The 14,261-nt window shown below is 34.5% G+C and overlaps 1 protein-coding gene across 1 annotated transcript in view; it reads left to right on the top strand.

The window, feature by feature from the left end:
• Positions 1-14,261, top strand: part of LOC149796010 (uncharacterized) — a 47,833-nt gene that overhangs the window by 7,360 nt on the left and 26,212 nt on the right. The window contains exons 6-13 of the mRNA XM_089964162.1: positions 2,493-2,581; positions 3,717-3,785; positions 5,520-5,658; positions 6,769-6,933; positions 7,889-7,936; positions 11,306-11,416; positions 12,115-12,141; positions 12,748-12,990. Of these exons, the coding sequence (XP_089820288.1) occupies positions 2,493-2,581; positions 3,717-3,785; positions 5,520-5,658; positions 6,769-6,933; positions 7,889-7,936; positions 11,306-11,416; positions 12,115-12,141; positions 12,748-12,990 (891 nt within the window). The remainder of the gene's footprint in view (positions 1-2,492; positions 2,582-3,716; positions 3,786-5,519; positions 5,659-6,768; positions 6,934-7,888; positions 7,937-11,305; positions 11,417-12,114; positions 12,142-12,747; positions 12,991-14,261) is intronic.

The raw sequence follows: 14,261 nt of genomic DNA, 5'->3' as shown, positions 1-14,261 counted from the left end.
GCTATAGCTAGTATAGGGTTGTTGTGTCTACAGTTTTTTGTTGTTCCAGAGACAATAAAATTTAAAGAAATGTCTTTGTCAAAGAATTATGTATGAGCACTAAATTATTTCCGAACAACAAATTATTCTTTTAGAATCCAAATACTTTGACGAAAATTTAACATATATTTCAAAACTGGTCACAACAAACTGAACACCTTGATATCAAGTGTTTTAAAGCCCGACTGACTAAATTTTATATAGACATCGGTATAAAACTTGAGTACTGCGCAAAAAAGATGACCAGATGAAGGCCAACCCTCCGATAAAACCAGAATTTCTAGAACATCGTAGAAGCTATTTACGTCCAAAGTCACTTAGTCCCAGGCAGCCTCGATTTCACTATAGTCAATCCAACATTATGAATGAATAATAAAAACAAGAATTTGATTACTTGAAACCAATCAAGGTTAGGAACTAGGACAGCAAAAATATAAAAAGTTTTAGTTTTAGTTGTTTTCGATTAAACAGTCAGGTCAATCCAATTACTGTAAAATATCAAAATCCAGTAAACAAAATTACATTACTTTAACATGTAATAAAAAAATTTATAACTTACAGACAATTAAATTAAATCATATATAAATTAAATCAAATATAGTAACATTGAGATCTAAGTTTACTCTCTACAGATGCATTGGTAGCTCAAATCGCAGATTAATATTTTCCAGGAGTAGCAAGCCGATTTCACGTTGGTCAAATGATTCAAGCAAAATTATCGCATTATGTTGCAAGTTCCAGAAATCCATCAGAATTATAGTTTCTTTATCAACTATAAGATTCATTCATGCCTTCAGAGGCATGCTTACACTATTTAGTGTTGCACGTTTTAGTCTGGATGCCATATAGCAATACTGTCTCTAACGGAGTCTATGAATCGTAACTGTATCTAAACTGTTTGAAAGATATAAAAATGCATCAGCGCTTTCTTTGCATACGATCTATGCCTATCAATGCTAAACATTTTCATACTGCGATTGTTTCCAATGGTAGAAATCATGATGGTGATGGTGACGCTGATAATAACAATACTACTGATGCCAACAATACTACTACTACTACTACTACTACTATTACTACTACTACTAACATGTCTAAAAAATATCTCCTTCCACAACCCGAAATAAATTTTCGTATAAATGCAGGCAGGCGAAGTGGGTATGTATCTAGTTGTTTTAACGAAGTTTTACTATGAACTTTGAAGAACAAATCATCACGCTTGTAAAAATATGAAAATGTTTATATTCGAGTGTACTGTAAATATTAAGAAATACAGTGGAAACATTTAGCATCATCATCATCATCATCATCATCATTGCTATTATCATTGGTAGTTCTATTTATCATAATTGTTGATTGTGCATTTTTGTTTCCCATTATCATCTGATGCACGTTTTGTATTTATATTCAACATTTGCTCAGGACAAATAGGTTGAGTGAACTATTATTTCGTTAGGTTTAGAGGATATTTGTTCTGGTCGCACAATTAGTTAGTGTCACTGTTTCAGACTCAGAATGTTGGAGGATATGTAAAAAAAAATCATACACAAACGTTTCTTGAAATACATTCTTAGGTGTTACACATTACCAGTTTGAGAACAACTTGCAATATAGAAAAAGAAAGTAATACATCAAATTCCTATTACGACGTAAGGTCTCAAAATAAGTAAAACAAAGAAGTGAATCCACCAATGTAAGTAAAATCATTTGTTTTGTTTAAGTTATAAAACGACATTTAAGGGACACTGGTAGTATTGTGAGTAAAATACAAAATATTCTTACATGTTACATCACAAGGCCATACATGTAGAATGTTCCGAATGAATTCAATAGTTAGGAAGTTCCTGTGAGGTCTGATGATGTAAATTAGGATGTCTTTGAACGAGTTCTCAATAGTTCCATAATAATGTAATAGTCTAGAGGTCATAGGTCAATTTAGAAAATGATTTAAATATTTCATCTTATGAGCACATTAGTAATTCTGAAAGTTTAAATATATCCTCTTGCAACAAATTTAGTATTTCAAATGAATGATTTAAATAGTTGCTCTAGCATAAACCCAACTACAAATGATTCTAGACTAATTATTAAAAGGAATAAAACAAGAAACCACTCATGTTTAGAAAGCCTATATTTACAAAAACATGAGAGAAAGTTCCGGAATTCCATAGACTCGTTTAACTTCAAATTCGCATCTCCCATCAGACTGAATCAAGAAACCAGAACACTCTATGAACATCACAATTCACAAACATGGACATGGCTACGTAAACATGTTATGCACAAATGAGCATTAGCCCAAAGTACAATCTACAATCATGCACATCAATAAAGCATATATAACACTCATAACTCATAGATATCTAATATTATACATATTTGTTAAAGTATAAACGTTAAATGGCACTTACCAAAGAATTATGTTGCACAATAAAGGCTTTCTTATGTTACAGTTAATTTAACAGGAAAGCTATGCATGCAGTGTGACGACGTAGTTGCTCCTAAGGATTGTGCCACAGTTGCATTGTGTCAAGCTGATGAGGTATGGACCAAATGAGCAATACATTTATTGCGAGAATGCCGTTTACCATGACAAAATAACACTTCTTCCATATTAGTATACAGCTCGAAAGTGGGGATTCGTTAGATTACACTGCATACTTTGCAGTCTTTTTGTATCTGAGAGGCAAACAAAACGTTCTGCATCTTTCTGTTTTGAATTGCAGATTGACATGAAATCAGTAGCATGCCCTCTTATTCAGATATATGCATTTTGTTTTTAACTGTAAGGTGATACGTATTTTCAGTTGATATTCATCATGAAACTGGAGTTCCCAAGTTGGACATTATGACCACCGTCCGATAAACTTATAAATCGTCTAAGGAACCGGAAATACTAATGTAAGATTACCATGCAATATTAAATAATCATTTAAAATAATCAAAATGTTACGGTCGGCACAAATATATCTTAAAACCAAGAACAATAATTTTATTAATATCGGATATGGTGAACTATTGTTCACGGTATATATTAAAAATGTATTTTCATTTATTTTTCTAGTGACCACACCTAATATCTCCTAAGACTGAGAGTTTACATAATGTAGCTTATGTTCTATATATATATATATATATATATATATATATATATATATATATATATATATATATATATATATATATATATATATCAGCATATGTGTCAAAGAAAAACTGCACAAAAATGTTAAAGGACATTCACTAACACTCCACAGAGAATTTGCAAGCCATTTAAAACACGTATTTATGTATTTTATCACAGATATGTGCCAAATTACTGGTGAACAAATTAATAGAAACAGCTAACCAATCACAGGGATATTCAAAAATCTCAAATTGGTGAAGAATTCTGAGCTGTTGAGGGAAGCTAGGTTCAGTTCATTTATAAGGCATAACATGAGTGATTTGCTGATGTGTGTGGTGCTCTCCATCATTTCTCACCCAAATATACTTTTTGTTTGATTTCCCGACTTTCGCGAAGAAGATTAGACGCTTGAAGGATTGTTCATGTAGCCTGCGGTTCTTAATTATCAAACAGTGTTAAACATAACACTATTCGTTCATTACCGTGAAATGACACCATTTAACAATGACATATCTATTTATGATTTTATAGTACTTGTTTATCTCTTCAGATATGTTATACAGAATCCAAAATAATTCACGGGGAGAATAGATATCGACTTGGCTGTGTCAAAGAAACGGTATGTATATACGATATCTGTTTATTTCTTGTATAATTTATCTGAATATTTAATTTATATTACCTTCAATACATTAATAATCATAACCATGATGAGGACTTTATATGGCACCAAATCTTTAGAAGCTCTAAGCACTTTACATCATTAGGCAACACCTAAAAAACAAATATAATGATATGATTACAAAACACAAACACCATGAAATTAGAAAACATGAAACATGCTGAAATATTTAAGGTAAGGAAACATTATTAGGTTTTTAATTATGTTCTTGCAATCGAAATAGGTGCGTTTTAAGAGCACCCGTGAATGACATCACTGTGTCTTTGAGTCTAAGTGCAGTGGTCAATTCGTTCCACCTTTTTGGGCCCTAATATTCAAAAGAACGTTGTCCATATGAGTTCATTTTCATAGCGGGCATAATGAGAATACGAGTGTCAGAAAAGGAGCGTAAGTATCTTGCTGGTTTGTACACATGAGTGAGGTCGGATAGCTATGTTGGACTGGAGCCCGTCATTGAAACGTAGCACATATAACAAAAGTTGTGTTTGATTCTGGATCGAATGGATAGACGTTGTAGGGTGCAGAGCGGGTGTGTATGTGCTCTGATCGTGGTACTCTAACGATGATCCGAGCAGCTGTGTTTTAATCTTTTTGAAGTTACTCGAGTAAATATTGAGATGAACCAGACATAACTGAGTGAAAAACAGTTCAATCTTGAAAGAAAAATTTGTGTAGAAATTAGCGACTCAGTGCAACAATATTAGAAACTCGCTTAACAATTGATGTGAATCTATGGTCTTAAACTAAGTAACAAAAAGAAGCAAAACCAACAAGTCTAGAAACATTCAACAAATAATTTATTTCCAAGGAATACAACCTGAAAGTGTAACAGACACAGCATTGTGAATTAAATCCCAAATAATCCTAGATGTTCAATCAAACGTCCAAGAATGGTCTGAATGAATTACAAACATTTTAAATGTGTTGATTTACTACATTGATATAATCCACAATGTCATTGAATGATCCCTTTGAAATCCCAAAATATTGTTTAATTTCAACACATTCAGTAAGTACTTTGCAATTCCAACGGATCATTTAAATAAAAATTGTCCTTCAAATTTTAACTGAACACAACAATAAACTCTGTTCATAGATTCCAAACGACTGATATTTAAAGAGGAATATGAACTTTGTTTACAAAACCAATATATAATAAGTTCGCTTGACCTAAGAAATAATAGAACATACAGGATATAGTCCTGTTTAAATGGGAATGTCATAAACAAGATTAGACCTCGAAATTACACTATAATGAAGATCAGGCTTGACATTCTTAATAATCACACACATCACGAAAGCAAAGTAAGAAAATAGTCATCTAAGACAAAATTCTAGCCTAACTAAAGGGTAAAAGTCAACCACATTCTGTGAATTAAATATACATAACATATTCATATTTCACCTTCACAACCGTTTAAGCAAACAAACCGGATGTATTAAATGGAATGGAATGGAATAGGTATGCAGATTATGGGAAACATTTTTCCCAAGTTTAAAATTGGGTGGCAGTCAAAACTCTCGTCCTCTAATCAAATACTGTAACAGATAAATAGAAAAGAAGACAAAGAAATAAACCAACAAATGCGTACTTATCATTATGGCTAAAAGAGGACGGGCATTATGTATTCATTTATTAATTGCTTTATTTGTATGTACCCTCTGCAATAGTCATGTCAGTACCCTGCTCCATCAGAAACCATCACAACGGTTGATCCCTTGTTGGATACATGCGGAGTTTGCTGTAAAAGAGAAATGGAAAATTGCAATTTGGAGTTATGTAACCAAGGAGGAGGCAATCCGCCGAAGGGTAACACTAATCTTGTGCCAAATTTGTTTTCTTTTTCTGGAAAATCTTATCTGGAATATTTAAATTGTTGAAGCCATATTTTACTTAGTATTTGCAATTGCTTTGCGTCATTATTATTTGTAATGCTGCTTTTATATTAGCACTGCCTTCAGTCTTTATGACGAATTTTCTAATTTTGCTTACATTTAAACTCTGTATTATAAAATGACCACATGTAGTTCAGCAGTAACATCTGTCTGGGGGATTCACATATAACGTATAGTAGAATATACACATTATAGTTTTCACTGATCTTTTAATTTGTTATAGTATCCCAACATATTGAATTCTAATACAACGTAGTGTAGTACCCGAGTAGAAATCATCAAGGATACAAGGATATTTGTCTAAATGACAAATACAATACTTCTACTTTCCGTGTTACAATATTCTGTATTTCATAAAGTTAACTTTGTAATTAAATTCAATATTAGTTCAGTCTTACCGCAGTATATATGTCTAGAAGGCGCTAAATGCGGTTTTCATCAGGTTGGCAAAATACAAATCTTGATTTCCATAGGAAAATAATTATGCAGAAATATGTAGCCCTGCTCTGATTATGGTACTTGATTAAATTAACTGAAACAAAAATAACACGTTTCTTTTCTGTGAGGGGGATGCGTCTTCTATCTGGAAGAATATTTCATCATAAATAGTTTCTCTCTGCTTTGATGAAATATTTGAATTCTTATGACAGTAAAGTCATCATAAAAGTTTTTGTACATCCTGTATTCTGAAACAGTGCCAATGATATTAGTCTTTGTTATTATTTTTGCCAGCTATTTTATTGTCTCTGGTACGTCAAATAATAAAATAAGGGATAGTGATTGTGTAATTATTCGTGCGCATTTACTGATATATTCATAAGTTTGACACGTTTTATATAAACTGGGTTGAATAACTTGGCATCTGTTACGTATAAGACGCTATAAAATCCATGATACGTTTCTGCCTTTTGGGGAGATGGGGGATTTTGAATGTGATACATTATATATATATATATATATATATATATATATATATATATATATATATATATATATATATATATATATAATCATTTTCCTGCAGACACAGTACAGATGTACTTGGTAGACCCACCCATTGATATTAATGGTGTATATTGTCGTGACCAAACAGAGACAGGATGCATTCTGCTTGGAGCTGAAAGACCGGATTTCTGTGATAGTCCTTCTATCAAGAATCACATCTGCCCTAAATTCTGCGGCACATGTGGTAGGAAAATATTCTTTAGCGTTGTGTCTGAATTAACTGCTAAGTCACATTATGGAGATTTACCCTGACAGCTGTACCACTGAAAACAGTGTGAGAGTTTACCTTTAGGCACATATTTATATTCCAGGCAATGAAACATTTTGATGGCTATTGAAAGATAGGTGCGCAAGGCATAATTAGCATGTACATTTCTCTACCTGTTAGTGATGATACAAAATAGAAATGCATGCAGTACATTACTCTGTAGGTATATAGTTTCGTCTTTTAGATATACAATATTTGGTATCAGAGAATTTACAATTGTATAATTAACCTATTTCACTCAAATAGACTGTCCGCCTAATTTGCTTTTTCAAAATTCATTGTAATGGGGGCATATGAATGCTAGGTTTTGCTTTACATTTGTTATAGGACTAAACCAACGAAAACATTCAAAAGTTTTTAAGTATAACTCGAGTATTTAAATGTGGAATAGCTGAATATTTCTATTCTTAATTCAGCTGGTTCCGTATCACTTAAAGAAACAGGTACAAACCAGGGTTTCGGTGTGAAATTATCATTTTTGATGTCATGCGTAAACTACATTTTGAGCACATTAGAGTCTTTAAAAAAGCGGTCAGTATAGTTTATGGTGGAAGATCTCCCAACAACCCGAGAAGAACCACTAACAAAAGGAAGCTACTGGCAAGCTTTCTTAATATTCAGCATGACCCCGACCGAACGGATGCAGAAAGAAGTAAAATGTCAGTGATATCTAAGGTGTGGGCCAGTCAGCCACAGGATGCCCCGGAATGCATTAGTATTTAGGAAAGGACACAAAGTACTCTTTTCAGATACAGAAAATTCATATTAGATATGTAAAGATAAGAACATTTACTATGTTATTGCTCTTCACAACTCTTTAATTTGCATTGTTTCATTAAACAAATATTAACATTTTGTGCGTGTCTTACAGTTCCTAGTCCAACCTTAGCACCAGGAAAATCCACAACTGATGGAACAGGTAATAATAAACACTTAACATTGTAAACAATAAAGAGCAGTTAAGTATTGTATTTTATGATATAGCAACAGATTATACAATACAATAATGTAGAAGATATTGCAATATAAATATGTTGAAGCAATGTAAATTATAAACTCTTTCTGTTAGCTATAGCAACAGTTAATGGATTGAATGATATATTTAATGCACCACTATTGAGAAACCTAGAATGATCGTTTCCTTTACGATCACATTTTGCATGTTTATAAAGTCGAGAGTTGCATCAATCGTCTATAAACGTGCAAATTGTGATGAAAGATCAAATCCAGTAAATTTTTAGGCATTAAATCTATTGTGTATCATTGCGTAAACGGTTCATTATCGTATTAAGACGTAAATTGATATATTGTCTAAACACCTAGAGGTGACTGTCTGCGCCACTGAACGGTAGGTAGTAGTGTAACTATCAGCAAGTCAGAACTTAAAAAATGTGTGTGTGTATCAGTGTGTGTGTCTGTGGCACATAGTGTTTTGATGCGTCAAGAGCCGAAGCGTAGTTATAGTTAGTGCTTGCACTTTCTGCTTGCAGCTTCTGCCACTGGTTGGCACCGAACATCCAGTTGCGAAAAAGTGGAGTCGAGTGCGAAAACCTCCCCTTGCTAGCATAGAGCTTCTCCAACGGCGAGACTCTTGTAGTGCCACCTCGTGGCAACGCATGATAACTGGGCATCATTCGATCCCATGTTAAAATGTAGGGTAAGTCGGAGCATCAGTGGACCCCAGAGGTGTTGCCTGCAGCCCCATCGGTGTGTGACACGCCTGCCTTGGCGTGACACTGACTATTGTCACACCTATGGGTTAACTAGAGGGTCCTGCCCACCCTTCCAAGTAAAGTCTGATCCGCCTGACTGTGCGGATTAGATCATATTCGACAAAATTGTCACTATGGTAGGCCACTAAGGTGCTGAGGAGTGCCAATGTCATTGAAGAGGCACTTTAGTAGTCATGGCCATCCACTGTAGCCAAAGGAGTTTCCAAAATGTGAGTGGCAGAAAGACCCAAACGCCATCTCGAAGAAACACAAGCTCAAGCACCTGCAGGCAAGAGCTCCAAAACAACTCGATGCAATGCAGGATCGATGGTGGGATAAAAAGGCTGCAGAGATCCAACAGTATGCTTATATGAAGAACTCCAAAATGAACTTTAGTGCCATTAGCGCTGTTTATGGCTCTTCCAGATCAGGCTTCACCCATCTGCTTTCTGAAGATGGCATATAGACCATCATATACATAGAAGGGACAACAGCCAACTCCTCTTTCGCCCATCCACTGCCAATAGAGCAACACTGCCACAAATCCAACAAAGACCAGTCTACGATGAGTCAGGCTTGCCCCGATCTTAGGAGGTGTTGAAGGCCATTGAACAGATGAATCTGTGACAGAGCACCAGATATGGATGGAATCACTTTAGAAGTGATAAAGGCTCTTCGCACAGAAGGATATTTAGCTTTCCATGTTGACATACTGCCGAGAAAGTCAATACCCTTATCCAGTTGTTCAATGACGACATGACAAAAGAGATCTTGGTCAATGTGGAGTACTCTGAGCACATTGGTGTGAAGCAAGGCTGTGAGTGCACACCTGTGTTACTCAACTTTTCCATCAAACAAGTCCTCTCGATGCAGTGAAGGACCTGGTTATTGGAGACTACACCATGCATTGCTTTGATGGATCCCTGTTTGACTTGCGTCGGCTCTCTGCAAGAACAAAATCACTGGACAGACTACTTCTCGAAGCTCTCTTCGCAGATTACTGTGCACTTGTGGCACACAAGGAAAACCACCCACAAACCATTGTAAATAAGTTATCTTGTACATCCAGACTGCTTGGTCTGACAATAAACCTGGTATTCCTTCAGCCAGCGCCTGACGTCAGTCAGCTGCAACCCACAAATCAAGATAGAAGGAAGACAGTTCAAGGAGATGGAGAGTTGTACATACCTGAGAAATACAATGTCTTCACATGGGTCACTGGATAATGATATTACAATCAGGATCCGAAAAGCAAGCCAAGCCCTAGAAAGACATCCTGTCTATATCCTTCAGCGAAAAGACGTTCGGATAACCACCAAGATCAATGTCTATAAAGCTTTCGTCCTCGACCTCCCTGCTCAGTGACTGTGAAACCTAGTCTTTAAACTACAGGTGTGTGAAGCAGCTCAAGCAATTCCATGTGCGTTCATTTCGGTAAATCATGCACATCCAATGGCAAGACAGGGAGTCCAGGCTAGATGTCCTCAACAAGGCTGATGTTCCTAGTATGGCGACACTGATAAGATAGCATGGTCACTTCATTCGGATGGATGATACCAGAATACCAGTAGAGCTCTTTTGTGGTAGCTCAAGCAGGAAAAGCAGAAATGAAGGAAAAGGTACAAAAACAACCATATGTGCATCCGTCTATGGCGCGGATACCAACCCAGCGAGCTGAAAGCCTTGGCCAAGAACCGATCTACCTGGCGCCCGCTCATCACAAAGGCTATTGAACTGTTGGACGATGACCACCGCTAACGAATCAGAGCTGTAATAGAAAAACGGTACATCACAGCATTCCAGACCATCGGACCTACATATTTCCTATGCCCAACCCGTAACAGACTGTGTGCATTCAGGTTGAGATTCAGGAGCCAAACACGTAGGCACCATTGGCAGCAAAACTAGCATCATCATCGGACCGAACAAAACATCTATATATATATATATATATATATATATATATATATATATATATATATATATATATATATATATATATATAATGCAGCAAAAATTATATTTCCCTAGAAGAAAAAGAAAGAAATAAAAAAGACCTTAAGATTTTGCGAATTAAATCCACAAAATATCATAGAATGATAGGCACAATTCACAGTAATCAACGTTCTCAATAGTAGAAATCCAAATTAAATCCCACGCTGAAGGTGCTAATGTGACTATTGATGGCTCGTAAAGTGTTTATGTGCCAACAGTGTTTTAATTGAAACACAGTAGCACAATCCTAGAAACCGTTTTGTGAAACATTTCCATATAAATTCAAGTCTCTATTTCCAGAAATGTTACCAGAGCACTTTTATATTTCCAGAGAAGAAATAATTTGAATAATTTCAAATCAAATAATGTGCACAACAATAAATTGATTCTATTCGGATATTAAGGCACTAATGAATACATTTTTCGGTAACAAGATTATATAGTCTACTACTTGATCTCAGGTCACAATGTAACATTTGTTTTTGAAAAAACCTATTTCTTCTTGTAATTTAATCTTTTTGAAAAATTTTAATGTTTAGAAAATAAAATATTAATTATATATATATATATACCTTTCCCAGGCACAACACAATCCAGGACTGAGAACGATACAATCCATACAACAAAACCACATCCAACTGAGATAATTACTGCACGCTCTACAAAGATGCCAACCATTACTTCAACTTCAGGTATTTTTGTTAGAATTATAATAATCATAACGACAGTTTATAGTGTTTTGAAAGTTGTTTTTACCAAATTTATGTTGTTGTCTACTAACAGAAAACCTGTATCTCTGCTTTTTGGTCTATTTTGCATTATCGCGCTTGATTGTGTAACATTTACGGAAACAGTTACGACTCCGTTAGATGAAATGTTACCATCAATATCTGTGTTGAACCGTTTCTAGAAATAAATTATACGCCATTACATGTTTGAAACAATAATGCTCAAAGTATGTGAATCGAATGATAAAGAGTTTGCTTTCAAATAGATATATGATATCTTAAAATGAGAATGCCTAATGATTTAGAATTTAAGACAAGATAGTTAAGTCGATCGTAATTACACGACTGCTAGTTTTCGTCGCAAAACAAAATCGCTCCGTATATTAGAAAATACAAATGTGTTCCCCATTTCTCATATTCTTTATTCTTAACATAAGCGTGAGAGCAGATTTGGTAAGATTTTGTACGATGAAACGGATAAAGATTTGTTCTGTTTCCTTTAGTTCTAATCCTTCGTACATATTGATGTTGCAAGAAAGAAGAATCGGCTGAGTAAATAATAAATGAATTGCTCTCTTTGTGACTTAAATGCATACAAGCTAAAACAAAATACTTTTACAACATTCTCACTTTATCTAACTGAATAATGATTTATGTTACAGCTGTATCTGTTAAACCATCCAAGGGAGGTAAGATGAGAAATACATTATCAGTATTCAATGAAACAATCTACCTATGGAAACATATATTTATGATAAGTTGAATTGATGCTGCCATATAAAATTAACTGTTATAAAGTAAATTAGAAAAATATGTTTTTTTTTCTTCACGAGCTTATTTATAGATGTTCTCATTGAACAAGGGCATCTATTTTAAAGGTGTATAGCACGTATATCGGGTGTCTAATAAATATACCTTTAGAAGGAAGCGTATGAACACGTACGAAATATTTTGACAGACATGCGTGTGCAAAACATGCTCTGTAAGTGTAATTTAACGTAATAATGTTACAAATGAATCAATAAAACTTATATGTAATACATACGCATGATTTGCTTTGATTAACTACTTTGAATATCATTTAGATAATGAATGAAATATTTTGTATAATCAACATACAAATTACAACTATGGGTTATTTGATGAAGTTCATCTGCATGAGCAAAGCCAAAACAATTTGCTAGCTTGTAGAAGTGTATGTCTTTATCCATGTAAGCATATTGGGAAATAATAATAATGTATCGGGCTAGAGATATTCTACATGTGTCTAATGCATCATTACATCTACTCTTCAGAATGTTTCTTCAGAAGCTCTGTGTACCTTGGTCGCGTATCAACAACTATTGGCAATATAACATGTGACCGTTGGGATGCTCATCTCTTACCCAATGACCCTCTGGTTTCAATGTTTCATGACCAAAGACTGGAAGATGCTGTCAACTACTGTAGAGATCCGGACGGCAAAGGACATCCCTGGTGCTATGTAAAAGGAAATCCTATGAAATCTTGGGAGTTTTGTGATGTACCTTATTGTCACGGTATGATAATGATTTTATTCTTCTTAACCCTCCTGCTCCTTCTCTTCGTCCGCTGATGTTGCCACTGATGTTGCTATCGTCATTCTGCTGCTTTGAAGAAACATCGGGAAACATTTGATGAAGCCTGTACATGATCAATTGAAAATATTTTTCATGCTGGCTATTTATTTAAGACATAACCCTCCATTAGCTCCCAGTTAATTTTTAGCTCAAGCGCATATATTCAATTTAGTTTAAATTTCCTTTTTTATAACTTTGTTCCTTAGGTATATGTATGTTGGAGATACTATTGTTTCTAATTCATTAGCCCTCAGCGTAAATATTATGTCAAGTTATGATTTTAGTGGTAAAGTATGGTACCCGACATTGATATAATTAATGTGCATGCTCACTTTGCTCTAAGAAGGGTAATCCTAATTATGTCATGTCTTTGTTTCCATCCATTTTGATAAGCGTTTAAGGAAACTTACATCTCATCCCCAAAAAATGAACACCAAAGAAAAAATATACACATGCTTAACACATATTTTAAGTGGCAAAATGAACTTGAATATCATATTTGAATGTATATTTAGATGTGGAGAAATCTTCAAGCCATTACACCATTGCTATTGTTCACTTTTGTAAAGATTTCTTTGGGGCTTTGAAGTGGTACCTCAAATATTGGTAAAAACTTTCAGTAAATCAAATAGATAATAAATTATTTGAGACATATTTGCATTCCTATATATATATTGCAATATTCGAATTTCACAAAATTTCAGAGAATTTGTAGTTACTTGCTATGTTTTGATTCTTTTCGAACATAACCTTTCCGACAGAGATGATTGAAGTTGCGTGAGCAAATATCACTTATAACGCCTGTAGTGGTAACCTCTGGTGTTTTATGGCGGCTTGTTGTGGCTTTATCTGCACCAACGTGTATTACTGCCTTATGCAAAAGTTTCATTCAACTCGGTCGTCATTTTATATTAGCCATGGCGAAATTTTAGATCTGTGCTTCTCGCTTTTGTTTGCCCTTGATCTTGATTATACTCAGAGTGCATGAATTAGTTTCTACTCCTTTTGCTATTATAATTAGAACATATGTTGCAGTTGATTTGATTTTTATCAACAGCAAAGTAGGACAACACATTTTAGATCTTTCTATGAATATTTGAAAATGTTGGAATTTAACAGATGTTCATGATAGAGATTGCAATAACTAGAAAGACAAAAGATCGAGACTGGCCACATATAAAATAGGCACAGACCTTTTGAAATTTACTGTT

This window comes from Sinohyriopsis cumingii, chromosome 7 (assembly GCF_028554795.1).
Source record: "Sinohyriopsis cumingii isolate HCF-2022 chromosome 7, ASM2855479v2, whole genome shotgun sequence".
Classification (NCBI taxonomy): Eukaryota; Metazoa; Mollusca; class Bivalvia; order Unionida; family Unionidae; genus Sinohyriopsis; species Sinohyriopsis cumingii.
This window is presented reverse-complemented; position numbering and strand designations above follow the sequence as displayed.